Source organism: Astatotilapia calliptera, chromosome 15, assembly GCF_964374335.1.
Source record: "Astatotilapia calliptera chromosome 15, fAstCal68.1, whole genome shotgun sequence".
NCBI classification, from domain to species: domain Eukaryota; kingdom Metazoa; phylum Chordata; class Actinopteri; order Cichliformes; family Cichlidae; genus Astatotilapia; species Astatotilapia calliptera.
Genome location: NC_137436.1, coordinates 21,024,055 through 21,048,584, shown reverse-complemented (window position 1 = coordinate 21,048,584; position 24,530 = coordinate 21,024,055). Strand labels below are relative to the sequence as shown.

At 39.6% G+C, this 24,530-nt stretch overlaps 1 protein-coding gene across 1 annotated transcript; it reads left to right on the top strand.

Annotated features, from left to right (window-relative positions):
- Nucleotides 1-3,114: 3,114 nt before the first annotated feature.
- On the top strand, nucleotides 3,115-22,304 carry unc93a (unc-93 homolog A). Its single transcript, XM_026142381.2, has 9 exons — nucleotides 3,115-3,253; nucleotides 10,622-10,767; nucleotides 13,562-13,743; nucleotides 13,931-14,160; nucleotides 16,468-16,593; nucleotides 16,747-16,958; nucleotides 20,701-20,836; nucleotides 20,957-21,088; nucleotides 21,840-22,304. Exons 2-9 carry the CDS (start codon nucleotides 10,678-10,680, stop codon nucleotides 22,124-22,126), a joined length of 1,395 nt encoding a protein of 464 aa, XP_025998166.2. The 5' UTR covers nucleotides 3,115-3,253; nucleotides 10,622-10,677; the 3' UTR covers nucleotides 22,127-22,304.
- The last annotated feature ends 2,226 nt before the right edge of the window (nucleotides 22,305-24,530 follow it).

Here is a 24,530-nt window from a genome sequence, read left to right as displayed (position 1 = left end):
AGTTTTGTGCTTCCTCGTATATTTTTTTTTCTGTTTTGAGTTCATTAGCATAGCCTCTCTCTTTGACAATGATATATTAAAGGGGACATATTTTGCTTACGCAGGTTGTGCAAGCTTGTTGGTTTAGATTGATTCTAGTTCACTAATATATGCAAAGTGAAACTAGTACGGCCCACTGCATGCCCCTGAAATTCAAAAGTGATTTTCTATGTGCACTAGTTTTGTTTTTTTGCTCTGGGTACAATTATTTCTACACAAAGCTGGTGAATGAGGTCCAGTGGACATGTTTGGCGAAAATGCAAATATCAACACAAACACCTCGTATCAGCTGTCACCATGGTGATGAAGGGTTCATGATTTGGGCTCGTTTTGGAGACGCAGGATCTGTGCACCTTGCAGTTGAGTCAACTGCGAATTCCTCTGTATACCAAAGTATTGTAGAGTAAAATGTGAGAACATCTGATTGTAGAATCTCAGATGTCTGACAGATAAAGCTTGGCCCACACTGGGTCATGCAACAGGACAATGATCGCAAGCACAGCGGCAAAAAGAATCTAGCTGTCGCAGAGGCACAGTCACACACTCAACCTGATGTAAAGAGAGATGTGCATAAACAAAAGCCTGCAAACCTCACTGGTCTGAAGCGATGCAAAAGTCATACAGAAAACAGTTACTTAATGTTATTGCTACTAAAGGCGGAACTACAAACTACTGAATCATGGGATGCACCTCATTTTTAACAGGACTGTACGTTGCAATTAATGTGATGTGTGGTATGTGACTTATTACAGTCATCTACCTAAAGAACCATTAAAATAATGTGTCCTTTTAGTCTCTGGTGGGAGGTTAAGGTTGTTTAGTTTCCTTGAAGGACGTCAGATGCCAGAGTGAGATGGTCTGAGGCCTGATTCTGGGCCTCGGGCTGTATCGTTCCCAAATGTGTTCAGTTCTTCATTTTGTGTATAACAGAGTCCTCTAGTGGCTCACCTCACTCTCTCATGCACACTCTGCATTATTAAAGTGCCGTAAGCTGGTCTGCTCACAGAGCTTTCAGCCCATGTCTGGAGCGCAGACATACCTGTGTGTCTGCCTCTCTATTCCCTATTACCTACCTCCAGGCCGAGAAATATGTGCATGTACATATACCAGTCATGCTGTGGGTGACATAAGTCTGTTTATAGGTTCACACTGTGACTACTAATAATAACTAATAACTTTGGAGATTACATTTTAGGCTGAAGCTTGTTTCAAAGTTAAGTTTAGGTTGTCATGGGTAGGTTTTGATAAAGTTTCCAGGAAGTGACTTCAAGTCAATGTAACGTCCTCTAAAGTGAAGGAAACACTATACAGTCTGTTTAACCCTGTGAGGTCGAAGAACCTTAATCAGGTTTCTCTTTGAAATACTGCCACAAACTGAGTCTCTGGAGAGGTTTTGGAAGAGTGAAATAATTACAGCAAAGTACTTTCAGAACTTGTTAAAAATCCCATGGTTTCATTCACCCTTTTCTGTCTCTATATAAAAGCAAATTTGAATAATTTCCTTTCTGATTTCCGTGTTCATCAGCAGTCAGCTCTCTGTTGCATGACTTTGTGCTTTAGTCATTTAAAAAGAATGTCAAAGACAAACAGGGTGCTATGTAAAATGTGTCTCTTCGTTTGCTTTTTTCTTTTTCCACATTGTATCAGTGCATGCACGCTTTCCCCTCTTAATTCTCTCATTAGAGATACACAACCAAAGGAGTTAGCGTTTCATTCTGTTTTGCTCAGTTAAAGGTTATCGGTGTGTTTTTAGATTTCAATCAGTTGCTGTCTCTCTTGCAGAAATACCCATCGCCTGAGGTGATTCTACTAAAATATTTTGATTGATATTAAAGGGGAATTCAGATGTACCATTAATGAGAAGCAGGCTCAGCCTGTGATAACAGAATAGTTTTGGCATTAGTTCTGAGGACTTTTCAGGGCGTTGTTGAGCATGAGGGCATTTATCAGGGGAGAGAATCTAATGCTGAGGTTGTGTCACATGGTGTGGATAACAAAGTTGGCTAGGAAAGGATTCCCATGTTCCTACCAGATGAGTCAAGACAACATACACAGACAGTTTACATCGACATCCCTTAAATCTGGCTTCGATAACCTCAAATGAGGTGAAGCTTTTATGTTTGCTTTTCCAGTGTTTTAGGCACCAAGTCAGAGATGTTGGATTTCCAGTTGAAGCTAAAACTCTGGATGATAATGTTGACACTATTTACAGGTTATGAATGTGTAATGTCCATTAACAGCCCGGAGCTTAGCTCAGCAAAGAGGAAAACACAATTTCCTTTTTAAATTTATATAAATAGCCAAGACTTCCTCATTCTGGTCTAAATATGTAAATAAAGATCAGTGACACATTTGTACATGCAGATTTGTGTGCATCTGCTGTAAATGAGGCCTATTAATTTTTCTGGGAAAACAAAAGTTGGGGATTTACGAGATTCAAAAGTGCTTTTTTAAAATATTTTAACTGGCAATAATCATACAGTGCAATACTACCACGGGTTACTAGGTGTCAAGTGCAAAAATAAAAATATTTTGAAAGTAATTACATGATTAAAGCGTTAGGCTTCAAATAGACATATTTCTTGGCATTGCCCTGACTTGTTTGCAGAGGATCCTGCAGACTGGTTAGGCTCTTTTGTCGTATGTGCCTGCAGCAAAGAGGAGTTCCTTCTGCATTTTGAGAAAACAGAAAAAGAGAAGAAAAAAGGGGAAATTAAGAGGAAAAAAAAAAAAAAAAAAGTAACAGGGTCTGAGCAGTGAAGAGCTACTGTTACGGGAGCCTGGAGGCTAGAGCAAGAACTGGGACCCAAAAACAGATGCAAGCACGGGAGCAAGCGGTAAGGTTTCAATGAGTTTATTTTACAAGAACATTGGGAAAAAGTGGCAACACAAAGGAGGACTTCTTTGCTAACAGGTCTAAATGTGGGCAGAGCATGATTAGAAGGGATTGCAGAGGAAACGAGACTGAAGATGTGAAGCGTAAACAGCACTGGGAAGGTGGAAGGTCAGGTGAGCTCCTCAGTGGAGAGTGAGAGAAATTATTCCAACCTTGTTTCCCAGTGATCCACAAAAGAAGATGGCAGGAAGGAAGGCAGGTGGAGCTAGCGAATGATGCAATGATACGGCAACAAAGTGGAGAACTGTGTCCAGAAAATCCTGAGCAGTAGTTGAGTGACGGAGAAAACGTGGCAACTAGAAGCAAAGAAAAGATCAGGTGAGTACGAGTCGTTCACAAAGACCATGAACCGCATCGGCCCGTTACCAACATGAGGTTAGTCGACGATCTTGCAAAAGAGAGAGGAGGATGCTGATCTTAAATACCGGGAAAGCGCTTTGGGTGCCTTAAAAAGCACTATATAAATCCAGTCCATTATTATTGTTATTTATATAGCACTATTCAGCGCTAATAGGAAAAGTGAAATAAAAACAGGGGAACTGCAAAGAAACTCGACAAGCAGGGAGATGCAGTCAGAGAAGTGAGATTAGGACACTAAGAAGCAAGAGAAATGATCACATAAGAACTTAAACTAATTCAAACAAAACAAATAAATGCATGAAATGCAAAGATGCAGAGCAACACAAATAACCCAGGCAAGATTATGCTTGGATTATAAAATTGGGATCCCCCTATTTTATTTATTTTTTAAGGGACTTAATTTTATTCATTCGTTTTCTTTCATTGGCTAAAATAGCTGTATTCACTCTTGTTTTCTCCAATTTGACTCATTTAACATATTCTGTTAAATATCCTATTGTTATTATTTTCCTGGGTCCCTTTACACACACACACACACACACTTTAATTCAAAAGTTTCATATCTAAAATATTTCCTCTAACCTGCATCAAAGGATATGCAAAATTAAGCTTTTTTGATTTATCAAGCGTGTTACGTCCCCACATAAAAACTAGGCGATGAGGGTGGGGGGCAGTAACAGTTGGATCCGGGTGAAATGAAAAGAACGCCAGGCAGAGGTATTTAGCACAAAATAAATCTTTATTATAGTCAAATACCTCAATCATATAAATAGTAACAACAAAAAGAGACAGCACCGCTGCCTTAATGATAAATCAGACAGGTCAACCCAAAGAGATAGTGAAAGAAAACAACTATAAGGCTTCAACAGAAAAAGACAGCAACGCTGCTAGTAACAATACCCAGGCAGGCCAAACAAACTAATGGAGGCTGCCGTCACTTAAGGGAAAACACCGCTCAGTTAAGAACTACTCACAAAGAGCCACGCACGATGGGGCTGGTCACACACAGCAGGCCGTTTCCATACCTAAACCAGTATCACACACTGCCCCCCCACAGAGGAAACCTCTTCCCCACCTCCACACTGCTCTTCTCCAGCTTACATCACCTCTGAGGGTAATTGGTGGTAACGAGGGCAGATGAGCAGCAGGTGTGTCCGAAAGGAGAAGGCAGGGGCGGAGAGAGACAAGGGGAGGGGCAAGAAAGAAGGAGGAGGAGAGGGAGAAGACAACACCACGCCCACACACTCCCACAGCCTCACAGGATGTAACAAAGCGTATAACAAAGACTTAGGTTGACGTGATGAATATTTATCTTAAAACTGCAGTGAAGTACAGGTTATAAATAACCAATTAGACTCCTGGCTCATAGGTTGCCATGTATCTAGAGACACCAAGTGCTTTAAAACAGCGGTCCCCAACCCCCGGGCCTCGGACCGGTACGGGTCCGTGAGTCGTTTGGTGGAGAGTTGAGTCTCAGGTGTGAAATGTATAGTTTTCAGGGTTTTTTTAATCGGTTTTCAGAGTTATTTTGTTATCGCTTTTATCGTTTACTCGGTTTTCCTTGGTCTTTTCATGTGTGTTATGAATAAATTTTCGTTTTTTCGGTACCGGTACTAGTTTTATTTTGTTGTATTTATCCGCGACACCTTAAAGGCCGGTCCATGAAAATATTGTCGGGCATAAACCGGTGCGTGGCACAAAAAAGGTTGGAGACCGCTGCTTTAAAAGACTCAGTAAAACTGTATTTTTTGCATTATGCTCTATTAAAGCATGGTTTCATCATCTAGACTTTATCATCCGTCATCTAAGTTGGGTCAGATATGCCAGCAGGGGTGCATATGAGCAGATATCAATGTTAATGTATTGCATATTGGAAAAGGCTTCACTGGCTTCACTTTAGCATTTGCAGAGAGATTGTTTTTGTCTTTGTTTTTATCTTCGTGGCTGAGAGTCTGCTCTGATCTTCTTAAATCTTTCCCATTGCAACCACGATTATAATAAAGACAACTAAACCTGACACTAACACAAGCGGACCGTGTAAGTTTCAGTAAATTGAAACTAAACTGATGTGAAAACGACAAAACTCGAACCTGCTCTGCGCGCATCTGTGTGTGTTTGTCGCCATCTAGTGGTTGAATTTACCACCAACAATTTCACTCATTTACGTCGCCTAGAAAACTATTCTGGACAGGAAACAAATGACGGGTTTTATTTAGCTAGATTTTAATCAGCACCCAAACTGGATGGATAATTTAGAGTTTCTGAGTGGTGCATGCTTCAGGAAAGAAGCTGCTCTGCTCCTCGACTCTGGAATTCCCTGCGCCCTGATTTAAGAAATATCACTTCCTTCTCCCTCTTTAAGTCCCAGCTCAAAACTCACTTGTTCAAAATAGCTTATTATTATTATTATTAGTAGTAGTAGTATTAAGACCTGGAGAGCAACCCAGGAACATGGGACATGCAAACGTCCTCCTGTGAAGTCCGATCCACTGCTCTGCTTATTTTACAACCCTGCTGCTGAAAAGCTGGAAAGCCTGCTCAAAACACTTCACATAGAGTCCTGAAGATGCGGGATTTAAAGAGCTGCTGCACTCGATGAGCAGCTTTGATTACGTCTTTGAGATTAAGCTGAAGCTCAGCTCTAGTTTATCAAACAGACAGTCCAGCGGTGGCGACTAATCATCACCAGCTCCCTCAAGTTATCCAGAGATGAAAGATTTCTTAGACATGTAAAACTGTTAAATAGGTATAATATAGTCAAGCTGACATACATTTGTATTGTTTTGACCTTGTGTGAATGGGTCATTTTTAATGGAAGTTGTTTATAAATGTGTGTCTGTAGTTTATGCTCCTGCTCCAGAGCTCCTTAGTCGACCTTCATGGCAGGTTGTTCAACTTTTGACCCGCCGAGTTTCATTTCTTCAAAATGAAGGAAAATTCACTTTTATCTTTGCCAAAAACAGCTTTAATGTTTGGTTTTACATATTTCATTTTAAGCGACAATGTGCAGATAAATTTGCTTCCTCTGAAGCTTGACAGTTGCGTCCTTAAAGGTCTGGATAAAAAGTGACTTCTGTCTGATTTCTGTGTGCAGTTAGAGGTCCTGAGGTTTGAGATCCACGGCCTCACAGCCGTGCACCAGTAACAGTCTCATCGGTCACGGCGCTCCACATATGAATAAAAACAGACCAGGTCAGCACTTTTCTGCCTCTGCAGGCCAGATTTAGATCAAACAGCACAAGCTTTGTCAAAATTTTCAGTCTACATGATCTCATACCCAACCACTGCTAAAAACTGTCACATGTATATTTTTAAGTGTGCAGTTTGTACCCCTGCTGAATGTGCATTTGATTAGATTATATGCATGCTAATGAACACTGAGTGTGGGAATGTATGCATCTACATTAACACAACTAGACTCAGTGCATCCCTAGTGTGTCCCGGACAGTTTGTTACAGAGTTGGTTTGTTTGTTTGTTTATCTGTAAGTTTTTCACTTTAAAATATAGCTTAGAAAAGCAACAGTTCCGACAACAGGGATTAAATACTTTTATTTAATCGTGAGCATCCCTGCAGGCCCAACAGAAACCAGCACTTCTCGTAATCTCGTAGATCCACCTTTTCTGACTTTATCAGTTGCTCGCATCGTTGGAGGGTTTGTGACGGACTCCTCTTTACAAAGTTGCCTCAGTACGTTGACAGTTTATTATTTTATTTTTCATTCTATTGTAGATTTATTACGGTGCTTGGGATCATTGTCCTGTTGCACGACCCAGGTGTCGTGCTGATGGCCTCTCATGTGAGTCTAGAATACAACCCCGGTTTGTGTCTGCAAAACAAGCTCAAATCATCACCTCTCCACCACTGTGCTTAACAACCAGTCATGAAGTGTTTGTGCTGATATGATGTGTTTTGTACATTATGGTCAAACATCTCCTCTTTGGACCGATAAAGGGAATTGCTCCAGAGGCCCGTGGTTTGTTCAGCAATCCTGGCAGCTCATTTCAGCATGTTCAGTATTATGACACAAATGTTGCGGATGCATTTGATGCATTTGAGCATCAGGACCTAACTGCTATTTATGCTTCTACTGTGTTTGAAACACGGAAGGCTGTACTTTGTTCTTCAAAAAGCTGCTTTCTAATCATTTTAAATGCATAAAAAACCTGGGCTTTAACACTAAAGGAAAACAATGACTTGATGACTTAAATAACTTAAGAAAAAAAGTTTTTTTAAGGAACATTTGGGATCTTTTCATCTTTCATCACTACCTCAGCTTAATAGCGGCATGCATTCAGACAATAACTTCTCTCTATCTTTCTCGAGTCGCTCATTTTACATGATGAACATCAATCAGATATTACAGGGAAGAAAGTCTACTTATGATGTAAATCCAAACAAAAACATGCAGTCACAGCAAACTGCGTCTAAAGAACAGGGTAGATCATCTATAACACGCCCATAAACACAGATCTGATCTCTGATAAACCTGCAGCATAACAACGTAATTGCACCAGCCCTGCATATTTTATTATTTAGTGGAGAATCTGCACGTAGTAAAAGTCAGTTTACTGGGAAGGACTTTTGATTCTTTTCAAGCCCTAACCTAATCAACACTGATCTCACACTCAGTCATTTCCACTTGAAAACATTAAATTCAAGATATTCTCGTGCGATAACGGCTATCACTCCATGATAATTTCAGATTATGACAGTCTACGAGAGCAAATTATCCGATGTTTGGCCACAGTTCAACGAGCTCCTCCTTTGTTTTGGATAAAGTCTGACGTGCAGTTCTCATTTGTATTGTCACAGCAATCAGAAACACTCGATTTGTTTAAGCACTCACGCCAAACAATTCGGTTTCTTTTACAAAGCTATAAAATAGTTTTATATAATTCAAATATGAAAAACAACTGTTTAAAGTGTCCACAGATTTCAAGTACTTTGTCACCCGCCATAAAGTTCACACTCTGAACCTTCACGCTGACAAGGAGGAACGTGGAGAGTCACACTCACAGTCATTCACTTTTTAAAGAGTTATTTTGCTCCAGAGGCCAGAGAAATTATGTTAAATGTTACAGACACAGCTTATTAAGAAATCATCTATTCATTTGTATTCATTTCTTTCACGCAGATTTTACACTATTATTTTTTATTGTTAGTTTTTTGGTTGTGGCCCCAATCCATGGGCGTAACTTTGTGCTGAACATTGGGGTGGGAGGGTGGGGGGGTCAAGGTCTCTGTCTAAATAAATAAATAAATCTGGGTAAATTCCCAGATGATTAAACATGCAAGTATTTTGCTGGTAATACCTGAAATGAGTAGGGAAAATCAACAGCCTATTTATACAAGATAATTCATAATTTTATTGGGGGGGGGTTATAGTGGATGGGTCTGATTATTGGGGGGGGGGGGGGGGGGGGGGGTTCATAACCCCCCCCTAACCCCCCTGGAAATTACGCCCCTGCCCAAATCGCATGTAAAATTTAACCCCAGTTACATTGCAAAAGTGAAGCCAGACATGAGACTTTTTCTCTCAGTGCAAAAGTTTAGCAACGAACACACAAACAAACAGACCCATCACAGACTTTCACACATTATTTGTACAATTTGTATGGCTGACGTGTTTTTTAATACATGTGTGTCGGTGTGTGGTTGCCATGGTGAGTACACCTGTGACATGAAGAGGACAATCTTACAGCTTCATGCTCTCCTACACAAAAAGACGTGCATAAGGGGAAAAATTTGAATGACTTATTGTGACAGTTTCACAAACTCTTGTGCGTCTTTTGAACCCCCCACCCTCCCCAACTAAACCAAAGTCAAGTCAATGACTTCACACAGATAATACTACAATCTGAAACACAGCGTGGAAAAGATTTTCAAAACAAACATTTTTTATTCAGCATGCTCCAAAACGAGTGACTGAGCCCATAAACTCAGCATTAAAGTGTTTACAAAGACAGAAAGCCGCGTTCTCGCAGACTTCTATAGGATCACAAGTCTTGTTGTAGACACAGCTGTCGCCACCTGGCATAAGGCCTGGAGAAAAGGTCTATTTTGATCTAAACTGGGCCCTTTTTAACCAAGCCAAGCTTTTTCCCAAACATTTTATAATAATGTTTTTGTGTGTGTATGTGTATTGTATTGTGTATTGAGGACCTTAAAATATTAGAAACAAAACCAAACACACACTGCAGGAAGTCCTTCAGGCAAATCAGAACGGTTGAAAAACCCGTTTAAATTAGGACAAAGCCAGACAAGTCCCAATATCTAAGCCATGACAGCCCGACATCCAATAGGCAGTGAAAAAGCTCCAGGTCTGTGCAGCGCTGTGTGTGACCTACATCTGTCCTCATTAGGCCAACACCACCCAACACTTTATCTGTAGAGATATGAAGAGTTTCAAACAGCTGTTTCTTAGAGTTGGCTCATATGATTAGTCTCAAACTGTTCCACCTGTAATCTGCCATCCCTTCTGATAGCTTTAAATAAACACCAGATAATATAGACAGAAGTTTCATTCGTCAAATCAGCCCCGACGCAGTGAAGCAGCTTTTTGACCATCACAAGTCACAAAAAACTTCACCAAAAGCTACACAAATTAAATGATCTGCGTGCACTCACTGGCTGGTTTGGAATTTATTTCTCTTTGGGTACAGCTGAGATAACAGAGGGGACTGCGGTGTCCCTGTGTTTTCTGTTTAAAAAAACAACAACAACAAGCTGTCATGCTGTGAAAAGCAAAAGATGTCTTGTACGTTCATAAAAGTAAAGAATGAGAGGTAACACACTGTAAACCTTTGCTCTGTGGTCACTGCTCCTGTATGTATGCATGGTGTAAGTACACACAAGGAGTCTGGATTCAAAATCTTAAAAGGAACTAAAAAGAAGGAGGAAGAGGGGTTGAGTGAGAAGAATGAAGCTTTAAAGTAGTAATGATCAACAATTACAGGCAAAACATGTGCGATGACTCAGAGAAAGTGCAGGATTTAAAGAAGGGCAGTCTGATATATGAGCTTGATATGTCAGCAAATTGCACCATATTTTGAGGCCAACATGATAAGAAATGCAATATATAGTTGTCTGCAAAAACATGCGTAATGCGTGGGTGTGTGGGCGTATGTGTGTGACAGAAAGAGGGCTGGACTTTGTTCTCAGTTATTTCCAGTGTAAAGGTTTATCAGAAATACCTTCAGCAGTGAGCGACCTCTGACTTCACTCTGTGCAGCTGCTGCATGAAGCCACGAATCTAAAAAACAAAACAAAAAAACAAAATACAAAAACCTAACAGCTTCTTTTTCTTTGTTTTTTGTTTTTAAAGGTTAATGCTCTGAGAAGGTTTTTTGTTTTGTTAAATATACTTTTAAAGAAGCAGCCATGATCAGCCGCAACTTCAAGAATGTGCTGGTGGTCTCAATTGGGTTTCTGTCACTGTTCACGGCTTATGGAGGTCTGCAGAGTTTGCAGGTAGGTGGAAGATTTACAATTTACTGCTTGTTAAGGAGGGAAAAAAAGGAGTGATTTTTCCTTCCACAGTTGAAAGGACCAAGGAATAATTTACTTTACAAGTTTTCCATATGTCAATAATTACCGGTCATGTTTGTCAGTCAGCGCCGGATTTCATTCAATCATTATTGGAGCTTCGAAGAATGTATTCATACTAACTGACTATGAGATGTTAAATACATTGCATACCTATAGTCAACAAATGATGCCAGTAATCCATTCTGGATTAATTTGTTATTTTCTTGACTATTATATCACAACCGAACAATACAATGGTACTAACAAATATAAATATTGGTATAATATTAATGGTGCACATAGTATGCTAATAATTGTAGTTTTTTTCCTTTTCCCGGTAAAACTTCACACTCTTCACATGTATGATTAATTTGGAAAAATCTTTTCATTTCTGTATTTCCACATGCACGCATAACTCATAATATATTGATACTACTACTATCACTACTACTACTACTAATATTATAATAATGACAATCCATTCATCCATCCTCTACCAGCTGCCATAGGGTGAGAGGCACGGTACACTCTGGACACGTCGCCAGTCTGTTGAGCTCGAAAATAAAAATAAAAATAAAGACAATGAAAAAAAATGTAATTATTTTAAAATACAAATAAAAATGCAAATAAGATATGGTAATTTATTTGTAATACCACAACTGCAATTGCAATTACTGTATTAATTGTGTAAAGTAACAGAACTTTCTTTGTATTTTTAACATAAAAATAGGATTTTCTATCTATAAAAATGATGTGAGCAAAAACCAAAACATTTCAAATTTTTATTTGTACTGTTATAAACTATAAAAACTTTCACATCCGTACATATATATCTACAAAAATTCCATATTTCTGTCGTATGTTGAGAGCTGGACAGTTTTAAAGTAAAGTGTAAATTAAACAGTTTTCTGTTTACTTTAAACATAATTATCTGTGCACACACTAGAAGTACTCTAGATAAAATTAAAAAAAACTTGACAGTTATAAGCACGTGGCATAAATCATATATATATATATATATATATATATATATATATATATATATATATATATATATATATATTATATATATATATATATTATATATTATATATATATATATATATATATTATATATATATATATATTATATATATATATATATATATAATATATATATATATATGTATAATATATATATATATATTATATATATATATATATTATACATATATATATATATATATATATATATATATATATATATATATATATATATATATATATATATATATATATATATATATATATATATATATATATATATATATAGTGCCCCGTGGTAATCGGAGCACTAGGTGCGGTGACTCCCAAGCTAGGCGAGTGGCTCCAGCAGATCCCGGGAATAACATCGGAGATCTCTGTCCAGAAGAGCGCAGTCCTGGGAACAGCTAGGATACTGCGCAGGACCCTCAAGCTCCCAGGCCTCTGGTAGAGGACCCGAGCTTGAAGGATAAACCGCCCGCAGGGGCGTGCTGGGTGTTTTTTTTTTTTAACCCTCCTGCCATCCTTTAAAAAACTCACACCCATCACCCTAGGGACCATTCTCAGCCACGCCATAAAAAGACCATATATCCATATTTTATTCCACTTTAAATTAGCCAACCTTGTAAAACTACTTCTCCCTGAAATATTCATGTAAAGTTTTAATTATATTTTCGTTGTTTTAACCCTTCAAATCCCAGTGTTATTACATGAGCGCCCTGTGTTATAAGCCCCAAAAACCAAAAAACGAAACTAAATATTTCCACAAAAAACCAGTTGAAGTAATATGTGATTGTCATTATAAGTAGGCCTTTAGATGGACCAAAGATTGGCACCAACATACATTTTGACCTGCCATTATTTTTTTTGCATTTTTTTTGCAATTTAAAAATTAAAACTTCAAGGCCCTGAGTCTTCATGGACATCCAAGAAAAGAAGAAAAAATAAAATCATATGATGATAATTTGGGGTTGAAAAATAGCGTTTATAATGGAAGTCAATGGGCAGAAAATGGTCCCCAGGGTGATGGGTGTGGGGATTTCTGCTGCTCAGCCATTTTAGGCTGATTTAAGGAATTCACACTGGAATATTAACATTGACAGGTAAAAACTATCCTGTGGCAAGTTTGGTTATATTCCACTGAACACAGTGGAAATGGCAGCCATTTAACACATAGCAGTGGCACAAAAAGGTCCCAAGAAGGCAGGAAGGTTAATATATAAATATTTTATACAAATAGAATCATGAATGAAATCTAATTAACTTTCAAATCACAATCAGTGTTTACATAATATTACACCAATATTGCCACCTTTAATGATCAACTTGCTTTAAACACTGATGCTGATATTGTGTAATTATTATGTAATTATCAGTATGTAGGTCAGTGTAACAGTAATATTAATTCAAAGTGTTTCCCAAAGCTTATAAGACATAGATTGGGCTACATAGCAAAGCTGAAACATCCCTATTTATAAACAGTGCTGCATTATGTGCAATCCTTACATCACTCAAAAGTCCAAGCACGAATTTTAAACACTTATTCTGTGTGTAAATCCGCCGGCTCACTATATATAAAAATATTTTGAGCATATAAAAAAATACTCAAATTTGTCTACTTTTAGAAAAAACTGTTTTGTTTTGATTATAGTGCAGTCGACTTCATAACATTGAACCTCTGATCAGCACTTCTATGTTTCTGCTCTCTGTGCAGAGCAGTCTGAATGCAGCGGAGGGGATGGGCGTGGCCTCTCTGAGCGTCGTCTACGCCTCCATCATCATCTCCTCCATGTTTCTCCCTCCCATCATGATCAAAAACCTGGGCTGTAAATGGACCATTGTGGTTAGCATGGCCTGCTACGTGTCCTACTCGTTGGGAAACCTCTTCCCAGGATGGTAATCAACCAGACAATCAATTAAAAACAATAAATGAATGAGGCTAATTGGGGTTCTAATTTTTTAATGTCTGTTATTAAAGATTATTTTTGTAATAGGATACCCAACTGCAACACGTCTTGTCCAATAACCTCATTGGCTAATAAAAAGTCTTGAAGCTGAGACCAAGTGTTGCTTTCTCACACAGGTACACTCTCATCCCCACCTCCGTGATCCTGGGGTTGGGTGGCTCTCCTCTGTGGTCGGCTAAATGCACCTACCTGACCATATCTGGGAACACGCAGGCCGCCAAAGACAACAAAAAAGGCTCTGACGTGATCAACTACTATTTCGGCATCTTCTTTTTCATCTTTCAGTCTTCCGCTGTTTGGGGAAACCTGATGTCTTCCCTCATCTTTGGACAGGACACAGCTATTGGTAGGCAGCAGAAAAGTGGTCACATTTTGATTAAATTGAACCAGGACTGGTTTAATTGCCTCATTAATTGTGCATTGAAAGTTGTACAATGTTAACTTTTTGGGGTTGCAGTGCGCAGTTTTATTTGTTTATACCAGTAAGTTTAATTCCTCAGTAGTAAGCTTGAAAACAGCGTGCAACACTTTGCACATTTTCCTTATTTATCATTGAAATGTTGTACGTGTGCAGTGGGGTTTCAAGTATTTGAAAGTATTATTTATGAAGTATTTTCTCTCATTCGATGGGCAAGCCTATCGGCATTGCTCCATATACAAAGCCTGCAGTATTAAACCGCCATTACAAATAACAAATGACATGTTTCTATTAAAAAACAAACACAGCTTTGCTATTTTTTTTCTCAGAGCTGAACCATAGACCATATATAAAGGATAGACGTCACTACAGTGACATCTCCCTCTGGCTTTGGACTGGAAATTATTTCTAGAGACTCTGACATGTTACTAAATCACGGCACCTACAGCAGCTGATCCACTGTGCACAGCCGCTTAAATGCCACTGCTGATTAGGTAACACATCGGAGACACGGTGTACCTCAAAGTCTGTTACTCTACCTTTTTTTTTTCAAGGAAATAAAAAACAGGTTTCACTAAAGTGACCCTTTCAGTATACTGTTCAAAACCGCTTGTGATTGTCCTTTAATGTGACTCATGCAAAGCTACTATAAGAGAGTTCAGGAATAAAAAAATACTGGAAATGAGTGAAGATTTTCACTGATGTAACATTTAGGAGTGTAAGGAGAAGAGGCAGCTTAGCAACAACTGTTAGCCTGGTGATTGGCTTGACTTACAATCATTAAAAATCACAATTTACAGTGATAGACAAACAAACAAACAAACAAAAAATTGGGTCACCACAGCAGGTAGCCCTGCATATCTGAGTTTTACACTAGCAAGTCTTTTCTTCAGGTACTTGTGTATAAACTCAGTTTGTGTCGAGGCTGCTGCGCCTGCAAGAAACAGTCAAAGCCCTCAAAACTTGTTTGACTTTTAGAGTTTAAAAAGATGTAAAAGCAGGTTTAAAAATCTTTTACAAACTCAGATTTGACAAGTTTAGCTTAAGTAGGGTGACCATATTTTAATTTCCAAAAAAGAGGACACTTGGCTCAGTCGTGAAAAACTTGCTTAAAGAAACATAGTTAACATATTAAAACGATGCCTTGTGTTGCTGCCAGCTTCAGCTCATCACTGAACAAGGTCTAAGTGATGTCTTACAATCATTTTATGGTTCAATTTAAGGACAGTATGAGAAAAGGTGTGTTTAAAGTTCCCAGGTATGCAGTATGTTACTTTATGGCGTCAATACTCTCTGCTTATCAGTTTAAAAGGAGACTTTCTTGGAAGAATGACTCCACAGAGACATTTATTTCAGTTTTATTTCCGTCTTACTTTGGGACACTGTTTAGATACAAACGTTTTTAAACGAAACTATCAGCAACAAAATCTTTATAGTTTTACAGTTTAAACGTGCTGATCGACTAAAATAAGTAAACTTGGCCGTTCTACCAACAATTTTCAACAGAATTCTCATAATTCCAAGTGTCCAGTACAATCCAACACACTTCCAGTACAAAAAATTGAGAGATTTTTTGTAACATTGGTATTTTAGGGACACTGGACTGAGTTAGATCAAATAAAAAAGAAAAGATTTTAGTGTCTGAGCCCTGCAAACAAATAAGGAAAAAAGTTAAAGAAAACAGGGATATACTGACTCCAAACAAAACATGAATCAAAGGGGGGCGTGAGGAACAAGAGGAGGACAAACTGAGTGCAAACAGACAATCTGACAGCTGACAAGGCTGCATATGCAGAATGAACCAGTGAGCGTGGGTCAGACATTCACCTTTTTCTAGCGCAGTCTCCTTGACCTTGGTAGAAAACATCACAAGGTCAAGAAAAGGCGTGACTGTGATGTTTCAAGGGGCTACAGTGAGCGTGTAAAAGCTGGGCTATAAAATGTGCCTCTTACTTCACCCGCACGTGTTCTTAGCATGCGCGGCACATAAACAAGGAAAACGTGATTTTTACGGTCACGCTTCAGCTGTGGGTTTAAATTTAACAGCTGCCTTAAAGAGCTTTACATTGTAAGGTAACACTGAATCATCCTTGATGAACAGAAAGGGCGAATATTATTATTATTTTTAGCAAAGTGCAAACAAAACAAAAACCGCAACTGTATCATGTTTCTCTCTGCATTCTTTCTGTTGGTCGTGATATATTCGCTTAAACAAATTGTATATTTTTCTGACAGTTGACATCCCACAGGAGCAGCTGGAAAGCTGTGGAGCAGCCGACTGCGGCCTTAATGTCACTGCTTATGGGAACACCACAAGGCCTGAGCAGAAACTGGTGTGGACGCTCGTCGGAAGCTACATCGGTAAAGTTTCCAATCACCTGAATGAGGGTGTTAGCTAATCAGTAATCAGCCAAACTTTGAAGCAAAGAAATTATATAACCACACAACCGCTCGCGAAGGTGCGACTAACATATTGCAGCTGTCTTCTGAATCACTGTTCTTTGTGTGTGGCAGGCGTGGGTGTGCTGGCCATCCTGATCGTGGCCGTGTTTCTGGACAACATCGACCGTGAGCAGGCCAGCGAGTTTCGTGGCAGCCAGCAGCCGTTTTGCCACACGTTCTTGGCAACATTCAGGCTCCTGAAGGACTGGAGGCTGGTGACGCTCATCCCACTCACCATGTACAGCGGCTTTGAACAGAGCTTCCTTTCAGGGGAGTACACCAAGGTAAGGACTGCTCCAAAAGATGAAGGCTTTCAGGTGTTAGTGCAGTTTTCATTAAGTCATATAGTTAAATATTATGCTTTCTCCCTCTCTCAGTTAGTTAAGATACATAATTCCTCTACTGATAAGCCATCATGGGTTGGGATTGAGGAAAGTCTTGTGGCCCCTTCGTCTTTAGAGGCCTTCCTTACTCAGAAGGGAAGGCCAGTACCGTTTAAAGATCCAGTACTGTCTTTCATGCAAGAGACCTGGCTTAGAGCTCACCAATATACCAACAGCAGCCCTTATCTCACCGCTAGAGCCTCTATTTGGTATAATAAGAAAGTATTAATAGGTAAGAAACCGGTCTGGTGGGAGGCCTGGGCTAGGACAGGTATTAATCAGATGGGGGACCTATTTGGGCAGACTGGCATGAAATCGTTTGCAGAAATCAGACGAGAATTCAATTTGGATCCAAGGGAAATTTGGAGGTTTTTTCAAATAAGACATTGTATTAAAGCCATTTTGAAAAATAATCTAGACCCTCCATCTAGTGTTCAGAAGATGTTTGCAACCCCTGACAATAACAGAATCAGGGCATCTAAATTTTATGGGAGCTTCAGAGAGGCACACGCTCCCAGTTTGGGGGGATTGAGGCGGTGTTGGGAGAAAGATCTGGGTATCCAGATCTCAGAGGACAGTTGGAAGATGCTGATCTCATCATGGTATGTCTGCTCACCTGAAACACAGTCTCAACTTATCCAGTACAAGTTGCTTCACAGAAACTATTGGACACCCAGTAAATTAGTCAGGTTGAAGCTCGCAGATAAGGACATTTGTTGGAAATGTCAGCAGGAAGTCGGGACTCTAGTTCATATGTTGTATACATGTCGGAAAAATGATTATTTGTGGGATGGGATCATCAACTTGGTGAATGATATTTTTAAACTTAATCTTTCTAAATCTCCAGCTATATGCGTCCTGGGCCTACTACCTGACGATAACATTCTCTCAAAAAAACAGAGATTGTGGATGCGTCTGGCTTTTATAACTGGTTGCAGGGTAATTCTTAGGCATTGGAAGTCATCCAGCCCCTGTTCTTTCAAGGAATGGACCGAACAAATGTCTAGGATGGCATCATATGAACGGGTTATGTATAGAATGAAGGGAAGAGAAGATATTTTTGAGCAGGTCTGGGGTCCCTTTTTGCGGTACATTGACAATGTCTCTTAGACATTATGATAAATGGTCTCTTAGAGGGATATTTCATGTGTCATTGGTATTTTGGTTGTTGTCTTTTTTTTTTTTTTTTTTTTTTTTTTTTTTTTTTTTTTGCACCAGGGGGTTTTACCCTTATTCGTTTTTGTTTTTGCTGATGTTCTCCAGGAGGCGGTGTATTATTTTGTTTCTCCTGGGTTTTATTTATTTTATTTATTTATTTATTTATGTAATTTTTTTTTTTTTTTTTTTTTTTTTTTTTTGTGTGTTGTTTGTTTGCTTGTCTTAGTTTGTTTGTTTGTTTAGAAATGGACAGAGAACTGACAGTATGATTATTGCAGTTGTATATTTATTTATTAATGTTTCTGTCCATCCAAAAATATTAAAAAAAAAAAAAAAAAAAAAAGTCATATAGTTAAATAAAAGGATTTGATATATTAGCCTAATTTTTTTAGATCTTTTCATTATTAGCGCAGTACAGCTTGACTTAGGGGGGGTCATATATTGATGGAAAACCAGAAGGGGTGTGAAGGGAGGTGTGGTCCCACTCCTGAATACAGATACATTATCTCCAATTAACTGAAGTCAGCAACACTGACCTGGGTTGGGGTCTGACTTTGATTGTGCACGTTGATTCTTTTCTTTTTTAACCATTTAGTTGTAGATTTGCTTCTGTCCTTGGCATTATCAGAATCAGAATCAGAATCAGAATACTTTATTGATCCCTGGGGGAAATTATTTTTTGTTACAGTGCTCCATTTTAAACCAACATTAAGACAAGACAGACAATACGCTAACTAAGAATAGTACAATATATACATATATATACATACATACATACATAAGTCACTTATAAATAAATATTTGGAAAAGAAACATGTGTAGTTGTAGCAGCAAACAGTGTGTTAAGTGGATGCGTTGTACAGGGAGATGGCCACAGGCAGGAATGATTTCCTGTGTCGTTCAGTGGTGCTTTTCGGTAATCTCAGTCTCTCACTGAACGAGCTCCTGTGACTGACCAACATGTCATGGAGTGGGTGGGAGGTGTTATCCAACATTGTCTTTATCTTGGACAGCATCCGCCTCTCCGACACCACCTTGAGGGAGTCCAGCTCCATCCCCACAACATTGCTGGCCTTACGGATCAGTTTATTAAGTCTGTTGGCATCTGCGACCCTCAGCCTGCTCCCCCAGCATGCAACAGCATAGAGGATCGCACTGGCCACAACAGACTCATAGAAAATCCTCAGCATTTTCTGGCAGATGTTGAAGGACCTCAGTCGCCTCAAAAAATAGAGACGACTCTGGCCCTTCCTGTAAAGTGCTGTGGTGTTTTTAGCCCAGTCCAGTTTATTGTCAATGTGTACTCCAAGGTATTTATAGTCCTCCACAATGTCAACACTGACCCCCTGGATTGAAACAGGGGTCAAGTGTTTCCTGGTCTTCCTGAAGTCCACGATCAGTTCCTTGGTCTTTGCCACGTTGAGCTGCAGATGATTCTGCTCACACCACGTGACAAAGGAGTCGACCACAGCCCGGTACTCTGTCTCATCATCCCTGCTGATGCATCCAACCACCGCAGAGTCATCAGAAAACTTCTGAAGATGGCAGGTCTCTGTGCAGTGGCTGAAGTCTGTGGTGTAGAGGGTGAAGAGGAAGGGGGAGAGGACAGTCCCCTGTGGTGCCCCTGTGTTGCTGATCACCTTGTCAGACACACACTGTGGGAGACGTACATATTGTGGTCTTCCTGTCAGGTAATCAACAATCCAGGACACCAGAGAAGCATCCACCTGCATCGCTGCTAACTTATCACCCAGGAGGGTCGGCCTGATGGTGTTGAAAGCACTGGAAAAGTCAAAAAACATGACCCTCACAGTGCTCGCCGGCTGGTCCAGATGGGTGTAGACACGATTGAGCAGGTAGATGATGGCGTCCTCTGTTCCGAGACGAGGCTGATAAGCGAACTGAAGGGGATCCAGATGTGGTCTTACTATGGGTCGCAGCTGGTCCAGGATGAGCCTTTCCAGGGTCTTCATGATGTGGGAGGTCAGTGCCACGGGCCTGTAATCCTGGGGGCCACTGGGACGAGGCGTCTTTGGTACAGGGACGAGGCATGACACAATTTCAGCCTAGTTTATCTGTCAGGTAGATGCCATCACATTTGACTCAAGAGTGCTTCAGTATACATGACTGCGTTGTGCCCAGGTCCTGTGTCTGCAAAACAAGCCAGAATCATTACCACTCCACCACCGTGCTTCACATTTCGTATGAGGTGTTTGTGCTGATGTTTTGTATTTGGTTTTCACCAAACGTGATAGCGGACATTATGCCCAAAGGTTTCCTCTTTGGTTTCATCTCTCCAAAGAACATCGTTCCAGAAGCCTTGTAGTTTGTTCTGATGCTAATTTGCCCTGGGAAAGCCATTCATTCCTCTGAACTAACACTTCTTTGAAAACAGCCCACTGCTTATCCAGGTGTTACCAATTTTGTCAACAGCAATAATGATAAGACGTGAGGCCTTATAAATGTCTGCTGTGTTTCTTCGCAGAACTATGTGACTTGTGCTTTGGGGATCCATTATGTTGGTTTTGTAATGATGTGTTTTGGAGCTTCCAATTCCCTTTGTTCAATTCTCTTTGGGAGACTCGCCCAGCACACTGGAAGAGCTCCACTCTTTGCCCTGGGTATAACCTTTTTAACAAAATACAATAATTAAAGACCGTTCACTGTTGTTTTTGTTTTGTTGTTGATGTTTGTATTAATACATTTCGTGCCTCTTTTCTTATTTTCCTTTCCACTTTCAGCTGCACTGACGAACTTGAGCTGCATCATTGCTCTTTTGTACTGGAGGCCTCATCGTGACCAGCTTGTTGTGTTTTTTGTGTTTCCTGCTCTGTGGGGTTTGTCAGATGCTATCTGGCAAACCCAGACTAATGGTAAGAAACCCAATCAGCCCACCTGAGGCAACTAACAGGTACACCCAGAAATTAGGATTTTTTTTAGTTAAAAAAACTCAAATTTAAGCTTAAAATGAGCAAGAATCTAGCTGATATCCCCTTCAAGATAACATGCTGTTGCTGGCTCTCCCCTGAGATGCTGCTTTGCAGTGTGCACTCTGAAACCGTGAACCTTAAACCAGTGTAAACTAAATTTTCTGTGGAGACAGAGATGGTAACAAAAGGAACTTTAAAATTCCTTCAGTATGACTCACAAGCGTGACTTACCAGGAAAGTGTTTACAGGCTCAGTCAGAAGGTGGTTTTCCTCGAGACTTTCATAGGATTTAAAGTCCTTCTGCACACACAGGTTACGCCCCCTGTTGGCTATTTAAAACACTGTATGTTGTCTTTGCTCTTCAGACATAGAAACTAAATCCATTGTTATAAGTGCCATAAGGGTCATTACTCAAAAAAAGTAAAGTGTTAAATAAAACGTGTTATTTTTCTTAAATGTAACGCAGTAAATTACTTAATTACTCATTGGAGACAGTAATTTGTTACATTACCCCGGCGTTACTCTGTAACATGACCTGACGACACAGGAGTTTAAAACCAGTCCAAAAAGACATTTACAGCTGCAGAAGCAATTGCAGGTAGAAATAAAGGCCATAAGCCTTACTGGCAGTCACTACCTTTATTACCTGGACTTAATTACCTTCTCTTGGCGCACCTACCCCCTTGTCTCACAGCTCTTTACGGCATCCTCTTCCCGCGGGAAAAAGAGGCGGCGTTTGCAAACTACCGGATGTGGGAGTCGTTGGGTTTTGTCATCGCCTTCGCCTACAGCACGTTCTTATGCCTGGAGTATAAACTGTACATCGTGCTGGCCGTGCTGGTGGTCACCGCCATCACTTACCCGATAGTGGAGTACCATGAACACAAGCATCCAACGAAACCCATTCAAGAAGGAGACTACCAAAATCACAAAGAAGTCATCAAAGCAAGTGACGACATCGTCTGCCAGACACACTTGTAGAGACACAAAGTGCAGCATGCCTCCTGTTGAATGAATGTCATTGTAAACGCATGATGTGATTGTAGAGGTGCAGTAAGCAATAAGCCCACGTCTGTTGAACTTTACCAGACATTGACTTTGCTCTTTTCTTCCTTGTGGTAAAGCAACACAAAAAAAAAAACTTTATTTTTTTTAATAAGGCCAGCTTTGTTTGAAACATTTTGTTTGGTTGGCACTGTACTGTTGTCATCATTCACGTGCTTCAGTCTTCAGTATCCAGAGGTGGGACCAAGTCATTGATTTGCAAGTCTCAAGTAAGTCTCAAGTCTTTATCCTCAAGTCTCAAGTCAAGTCTCAAGTAATGTCAGGCAAGTCAGAGTCGAGTCTCAAGTCACTGGTGTAAAAGTCCGAGTCAAGTCACAAGTCTGAAACTTTGAATTTCAAGTCCTTTCGAGTCTTTAAAAAAAAAAAAAAAAAAAAAATGTTGCAGTTATGCTAAATGTAAATATTAGACCATGTAATTTTAAAATCTGTGTTTTTCTCAACACATGACAAAATAGTGAACTTAGAAAATATACACAAATTGTGAAATTGCACCTCTTTAAAATGCAGCTCAATTAAACCTAGCTCCAAGAATAATTTTCACCGACGGTTCTGAGATAAGCTGCATGTTATTCTTGGATGCGGTTGTAGGACCCGCTTTAAAATCGCATGACAAAAATATCATACATATTAAAAAAAACTGCATCACCAACGTAGCCTGGACAACATTTGCTAGTTAGATGAAGTCAGCTATCTCATCTTAGCATATTTATATGCATATTTATAATCATACGGTTCTTGGAGTGAGCGCATACACTCATGAAGTTTAGTAACTTCAGGTCACTGCAACAAGCCCAGGTACAGTTTACCGACGGATGGGTGCAGGACCTTGAAATGCACCGTGTAGAACGAAAGACCATCGTACGTATCATAAGTTTACCAGTCTCACAAATCGTCGTCATAAATACACATTCGTTAACCGTTTATTAATAGGACCTTTGAGCTCAACGGTAATTAATTAGTAGTGGAAATAATTTCTGGTAGCATCACAGAAATGTAGCAGTGACAATAATATTGTATGCTGTAATCGTACTGGGCAATTAGTGATACAAACCTGTTTTATCCTGTGAATAAAAGTATATGTTTTTGTCAATGTACCATAATAACAGAAGCGAAACGCAATATTGTGTCAGGACAATTCACTATTTATGCACAATAAATAAAGGAGCATAGCGCGACAATTTCTGTTCAGCGCCAGACTTGCTTGTAACCTATATCACCAATTATGTTAAGAAAAATGACGCATTAACTACAACAGCAGACTGACCTTTGTGTAAATGCTTGGAGCAGACTAACCTGTGAGCTGGAGGGTTCTGGGACGTTATATTTTGTCTTTGAATGGCTGCAATCCAGGCCATCCGTCGCGTCTTTGTTACTTCGGAAACATGGCTCGAACAATTTCTCTTCAACGACGTAATCCGATAACAACCGATCTCTTTACCCGTCGGCTTCCCGTGGCTGTCATGCGACCGGCTATTGCAGTTAATAATACAACAGCTTCTTGACATTTTTGTGTTACTTTTTATCGCTGTATAACTGATTTTAATTGAAAGCCTAGTACCGCTTGCCACGAGTTCCCAGAATCCTTTGCGGTTCTACCCGTGAATGACGTCACATTTTCAATCTCTATATAATATGCATGTTAAATTTTATATTTGGGGTAAAATATCAAGTCTTTTCAAGTAAACCGGTTCAAGTCCAATTCAAGTCCCAAGTCATTGGTGTAAAAGTCCAAGTCAAGTCACAAGTCTTACAACATTTTTTCAAGTCAAGTCTAAAGTCATAAAATTAATGACTCGAGTCTGACTCGAGTCCAAGTCATGTGACTCGAGTCCACACCTCTGTCAGTATCTATGTCGGCTAAATGTTGAGCAATGTGTGCGTGCAATCTTATCCACTTTATTTTACTGCCTTTTTCTATTGTCATTTACGGCTGCTGTGTGACCAGGATGTGACCAGTGATCGCACACAGAGCAGTATCATTTCCTGTTTTCGTAAGCTATTCTACTATATACCGCGATTAAGTGAAATCATACCTGTGAGATGTTTGAAAAATACCAGATTAAATTGTTATTTTAACAGTTGCCAATGTTGTAAAGTTCATATAACTTTGTAGACGTTAAGGAAGAAATAGGACAGAGAGATGTTGCCACACAAACAGCATTCAACACAACACTCACTGATTCATTAGAGTGAGCTGGACGAAATGGTCAACGACCACTGTCAGCCCCTGAGGTCCTGGAGAGACTAAAGTCCAGCACAGAAGCTCTGCAATCAGCCTGGCCTGTGATGGGTTGATCATATATGGACAGTTTGGGTATTT